The 5706-nt window shown below is 39.1% G+C and overlaps 2 protein-coding genes and 1 pseudogene across 2 annotated transcripts in view; 2 read left to right on the forward strand and 1 right to left on the reverse strand.

Moving 5' to 3' along the window:
• Window positions 1-5706, forward strand: part of LOC140927734 (microfibril-associated glycoprotein 4-like) — a 14605-nt gene continuing 8899 nt past the window's right edge. The window contains exon 1 of the mRNA XM_073377418.1: window positions 1-120. Within this exon, the coding sequence (XP_073233519.1) occupies window positions 30-120 (91 nt within the window). The 5' untranslated portion in view covers window positions 1-29. The remainder of the gene's footprint in view (window positions 121-5706) is intronic.
• On the forward strand, window positions 3202-4643 carry LOC140926623 (uncharacterized; annotated as a pseudogene).
• Window positions 4651-5706, reverse strand: part of LOC140926624 (uncharacterized) — a 2057-nt gene continuing 1001 nt past the window's right edge. Inside the window, exon 2 of the mRNA XM_073376344.1 lies at window positions 4651-5604. Coding sequence (XP_073232445.1) covers window positions 4857-5604 — 748 coding nt within the window. The 3' untranslated portion in view covers window positions 4651-4856. The remainder of the gene's footprint in view (window positions 5605-5706) is intronic.

Below are 5706 nucleotides of genomic sequence, written 5' to 3' on the forward strand. Positions count from 1 at the left end.
GCGGTTCATTCCCTGTCAAGTCCTTCAGTATGGCCAGTCGTTTAGCTATGTTCGCGCTCTTGCTGGTTTTTGCTGTTTGGGGAGCTTGGCCGAACTACGTTGCAACTGCTCGCGTTGAAGGTGAGGCCGGTAAACAGATTTTATTAGCTATTTTTCATTTTCAGGCGTTCTTGGCCAACATCAGTTATATAACCTTTTCATTTGCGTCTTTAGCTGCGAAGATCTTTGCAATTATTTCAGCTGTTATATACACAAAAGACCTTGAAGGGTCGCAACTCATGAACCGTGAGCCTGAGTTACATACAACTTAAGAGCCAAAGTCTGTAATTTTCGAGAATCGGTTGACAGTCGTGAATTTTTGAATTTCTTCATATTTTGCTCAAATAATCTCTATAGTACACTAATTTCAAAAATCACGTTAAAACTTGTAACAGCTTTTTATTTTTTCAGGAATCAGGTAAAGTTTGAAAAACTCTAAATCGGCGCTCTTTCGAGTATGAAATTAGCGAAAATTGAGCATTTTCTTCGTGCTCGTACATAAAAACGGAATGATATCTCTAGATGAAATCAAGTCACAAAACAGACACACATTTTTACTCTATTATTCAGCAGTTAACTTAAAATAAACCGTTTAAATGTGACTGTACCGGCCGCAAGAAGAATCACGGTTTCAGCACTTTTCAAAAATGGCAAATTTGGCCTAACTTCACCATCGTAAAAACCCAGTTGGTACACGGAATGTCAATATGAAACAAGAACTGTATTAAAGCATATCCTTTGCTGTTATTTGTCTTAAAATATTTCTGGCGGCATTCCAAATGCACACCGTCGAGAGACAAAAACCTAAAGGGTATTTTGACACCAGGAAAGCGCGTGCAACAAGCAATTAAGTTTCAACACTTGGAATGTTAATCCTTCGCAAACCTAAGTTACTTCGACATTTAAACCCTAGTCAGAGTTGTAACGGTTTCAGATTATATTTCGGCGTTTCTGTTTGGTTTAACATGATTCCTTTCAGCTGACTTTTGCGATAAACCATAATGAAGAGACGAATACGCAGTTCAAATCACAGTTAGTAGAGGGGAATATTGTCGAAATACTCGCTTGCTATAGTTTTAATCGTATTGAAACCTTAATATCAGAAAAGTTATTTACTTACCTGAATTTAAATGCTAGACGGGGTCACAGTACCGCTAACTAAATTCTGCATCACGCCAGAATCGAAGTTAAGTTTGTATATGTTTTCAATCTGTCAACACGAGGGAAGATGACATTCTGGAAGTGCGTGACGCGTAACGCGCCGAAAAAGAAATTCCTGGTATAAGTGTTTTACGGTGCAAGTCTTTGTTGTATGTTCGTATAGCATCTCGCACATATCCAAACTTGGTTTGTGGCGCCTGTGGCCCCAGTAATGCTGAACGTATTGCGATCATAGAAAAGATGTCGTGAGTCGCTTGGTATGCTCCTGACTTGTTAGTCACGTGAGTATGTAGGGCAATAACCAAACATCGACCCTACCATGCTAATGATAAAAGTAAGGTTTTCTGCATTTACGTTAGGTGATCTTTGTTTGATCCACAAAATTGGCACATGAAAATAAGAGTTTTTCCTCACCACCTCTAAATGTTTGGTTCAGGGTAGCGGTGCAACAAATCACGTGGTACCGTTCTAGATCAACCAACTGGCTGCTCATAGAGGGGTCCATAAAGGCACATTGATTGATGACTGCGTATGGCCTGAACTGAAAATGATATACGCAGACGTTTTCTGAGCGACGAATGTGCAGCTTTTACACTCCTCTTTCGTTTCGAAAATAGACGAGCACGCGAGCGAAGCGAGCGCGCGAGAGAGAGCCCCTTGCTCTACTGGTCAATAAATCCCTCGCGGCTTTTATTTTCATACGCAAAATCGACGAGCTTAACAGCGTTGTCTTTTTCAGCTACTTGCGTGCAATCAAATGCAGTGTTAATCTACTTAGTTCTTTTTTATAACCATCAAATTGAAAAGCGTTTTTCAAAAGATTTTTAGAGCTTCCCGTAATGTGTCCCTTGTAAAAGAAGCTAATTTAGCAAAAACTTTTGTGTGCCTACACTCGCGGCTAGCTTGTTTTCAGCGTTCCAACGTGCGAAACTACGCTGCACGTTTCGGTGTCTCAGCGACGCACTTTTGTAATGCCGCCAAAAATTTTTTAACACAAGAAACGGCAAAGAATATGCTTTAAAATAGTGTTTGTTTCATGTTGAAATTCAATGTATCAGCTGTTTTTTTCGATGGTGAAGTTAGGTCAAATTTGCCATTTTTGAAAAGAGCCGAAATCGTGTTTCTTCTTGCGGCCAACACAGTCACATTTAAACAGCTTATCTAAAGATAATTGCAGAATTATAAAGTACAAGTCTGTGTTTTCCTTGTGACTTGATTTCATTTAGAGATGTTATCCCGTTTTTATGTACGAGCGCGAAGAAAATGCTTAATTTTCGCTAATTTCATACTCGAAAGAGCGCCGATTTGGCGTTTTTCAAACTTTGCCCGATTCAGGAAAAAATAAAAAGCCGTTACAAGTTTTAATGTGATTTTTTAAATAAGTGTACTATAGAGATTATGTGGGCAAAATATGAAGAAATTCAAAAAATCACGACTGTCAACCGATTCTCGAAAATTACAGACATTGGCTCTTAAGTATGTTACGAACGCGAATTTTTCAGTCAGGCTTAGGTTAAGTTGGGTAAAATCTGTAGATATTCAACTAACACTCAACGGAGATTTTGCCTTCACGAGAGAAACGTTAAATAACCGTGTTCAAGTACATCACATAACGGACGGTTATCTAAGCGAAATATGAGTTATAAAACTAGAAGACAATTTCCAAAACAGGCAAAACTGTTTGTTTTCTTTTTTCTAAAAATCTTTACAGAAAAGCAACCCCTGCATTAAATTTTAATAAACAATTGGAGGTGAAATATCATTCTTGAATTATGTTACAAGCCAACTTTCTTTAAAATCTATAACAGATAGTGAATAAAATTTAAGTTGTCTTTAAATCGGAAGCTCGTAAAGGCTACACCCTTGTAGTGTTTTCCCGGTCACCGAGATTTGAAGAGAAAGTTCGGTTACCATAAGAATGCTGGCGGATGCTGGTGGAAAAGGTTTGAAGCCCGAGGTACTCCCATTAATAATAGGGACCTTACGATCCGACAACGGCGACGGCAACGGCAACGTGAGAAGTCTGGGTGGAGCGGGGCCACGTCGTGTTGGCGTTCCCGCCAAAATTGAGATTACGAATTTTACGAGCGAGAACGTTGACGACGGTCATTGATGTTTATCGTGTTTAAGTCAACGAAAGTTTTTTAGAAAGCCATGCCAAAGTTCCGTGACACTATTCTCCTGGCTCATGCTTCCCGTTTGATTAACGCTCAAGAATTCGTGCTACTCTACGATTTACACAAGCCTAAAAATCCGGATTTACCGTACACTAACTACGAGTGCTTCGATCTCGACAAGATGACCGATGATGAATGTAAAACTGAGTTTAGATTTTACAAGAATGACATTTACAACTTGGCAGAGGTGTTTACTTTACCGGATCGGATCGTTTGCTACAATGGTGTAAATGTCGACATGGTTGAGGCATTGTGCATTTTTCTTAAAAGATTTGCCTATCCCTGTAGATACGTAGACATGATACCCAGATTTGGAAGGCCAGAACCACAATTGTGTATGATCTCAAATGCTGTTATGAACAAAATGTATCAAACATGGAACCGCCTTCTCACTGATTTGAACCAGGATTGGTTAAGACCCGATCATTTAGAGGAGTTTGCCGTTGCAGTTCACAACAGGGGAGCTGCTCTTGACAACTGTTGGGGGTTTGTTGACGGTACTGTGAGGCCCATATGCCGACCAGGACAAAACCAAAAGTGCTTATACAATGGTCACAAAAAAGTCCATGCTATAAAGTTTCAATCTATCGCAGCACCCAGTGGCCTTGTTGCCAACCTGTTTGGGCCTGTCGAGGGAAAGAGACACGACAGTGGGATGTTAGCTAGATCTGGAGTGTTAAACCAATTGCAACGATTTTCAGTGGACACAAATGGGAACCCCCTATGTATTTATGGAGATCCGGCATATCCTCTTCGACTACATCTGCAAGGACCTTTTCGAGGAGCTGGACTAACTCCCATACAGTCTGCATGGAATGAATCTATGAGTGAAGTCAGAGTTTCTGTTGAATGGATTTTTGGTGATATAATAAATTATTTTAAATTTCTGGACTTCAAAAAAACTTGAAAATAAGTTTAAGTGCTGTTGGCAAAATGTATGTGACATGTTCCCTTCTTCACAATGCTCGTGTTTGTTGTTACGGATCCACCACATCAGACTACTTTGATGTTTCTCCCCCAGAAATTGGGGATTATTTTCACTAAGTCTGCCAAACAGGTTTTACAAAAGTTACATAACACTTTTCCTTTCGAGAATTGAACTGCTTTTTAATAAAAAAAATTATACAATCGAGAAAGGCTAACATATTGGAATTAAAGTGAAATAAATGCCACCAAAACAAACTATTAAATGAGAACAAATAATGGTGAGCATGTTTACAGAGAGTAATGCAATTCTATAGTTGGATAAGCCCTATTGCCTTGATAAAGGCTCAGCCCCAGTTTTGATACTGGCATAACATCAATTCGGTGACTTTCAAAGGTTGGCAAAATTAAGCAACATTTCCTTTACAACTATATATGTAAACAAGTAATTATTATAATAAATCTTTAATTTTTAACTTCCTTGAAAATGTTCAAGTTAATAAAAATGTGAACTCTTTGTGCATTTAAATGACCTCTTGCAGAGATTGACCAGCATCACTTCCCAACAAACTTTTTCATTAGTTCCATAAGTGCAAGGGTTTGTTGTTGGTGCTGTTGCATCATGTTTGCATTCATTTGCATAAACTGCTGCATTTGCTGCTGCTGAAGCTGCTGAATATCTCTAGTTTGCTTGTTCATCATATCAAACTGCTGTTGTCTTCCTTCCTGCTCCTTTGCTTGCAGTGCAAACTCTTGCCTTTTTATCTCCAATTCATTACGTTTTAAAGTAGCTTCTACTTCTGCCCTATCCTTCAGGTAAGCCAGAGTGCTTGCACCACTAGCTCTACCCTTTTTCGGTCTTGCTCCTTGCTGTTCATCGGCATTCCTTTTGGCGCTATCTTTAAAAGTTTCCAATGATCTCTTCCGCATTTCCTCTGCTTTCTTTGCTTCTTCTTCCTGCTTTTGTTTTGTTTGATCTGTGATTTTGTCAGACTCATCAAAGAGTTCAATGGTTTCATCTAACAGTTGATCTAGTTCCTTGTCCTCTTCAGGGGCAATACCTGAGGCTCTGTCTTCTTCCCTGACTTTTTTCCTTCTTCTCTTTTCCATTGTTGAATAGTGGTCACGAACAGACCGTTGAGTAACACGGAATTGGGGATAAGGAATAGCATTTAAGGATACTGCCAGCTTTTCCCAATCATCTCCTCTCTCACTAGTTCCTTTCTTGTGCAGCCATGGCTGCAAAAGCATCAATTCCCTCGACATAAGCAATTCGTGTTCTTCAGTCCATTTCATTGATTGACTGAAAGTGCAGTGCAACTAAAATTACTTCATGAGGAAGAACTATCAGTATATCAGCAAAATTTGCTAACAATAAAATTATCATTGTATCTGAGATTTACTA

Source organism: Porites lutea, chromosome 2, assembly GCF_958299795.1.
Source record: "Porites lutea chromosome 2, jaPorLute2.1, whole genome shotgun sequence".
NCBI lineage: Eukaryota > Metazoa > Cnidaria > Anthozoa > Scleractinia > Poritidae > Porites > Porites lutea.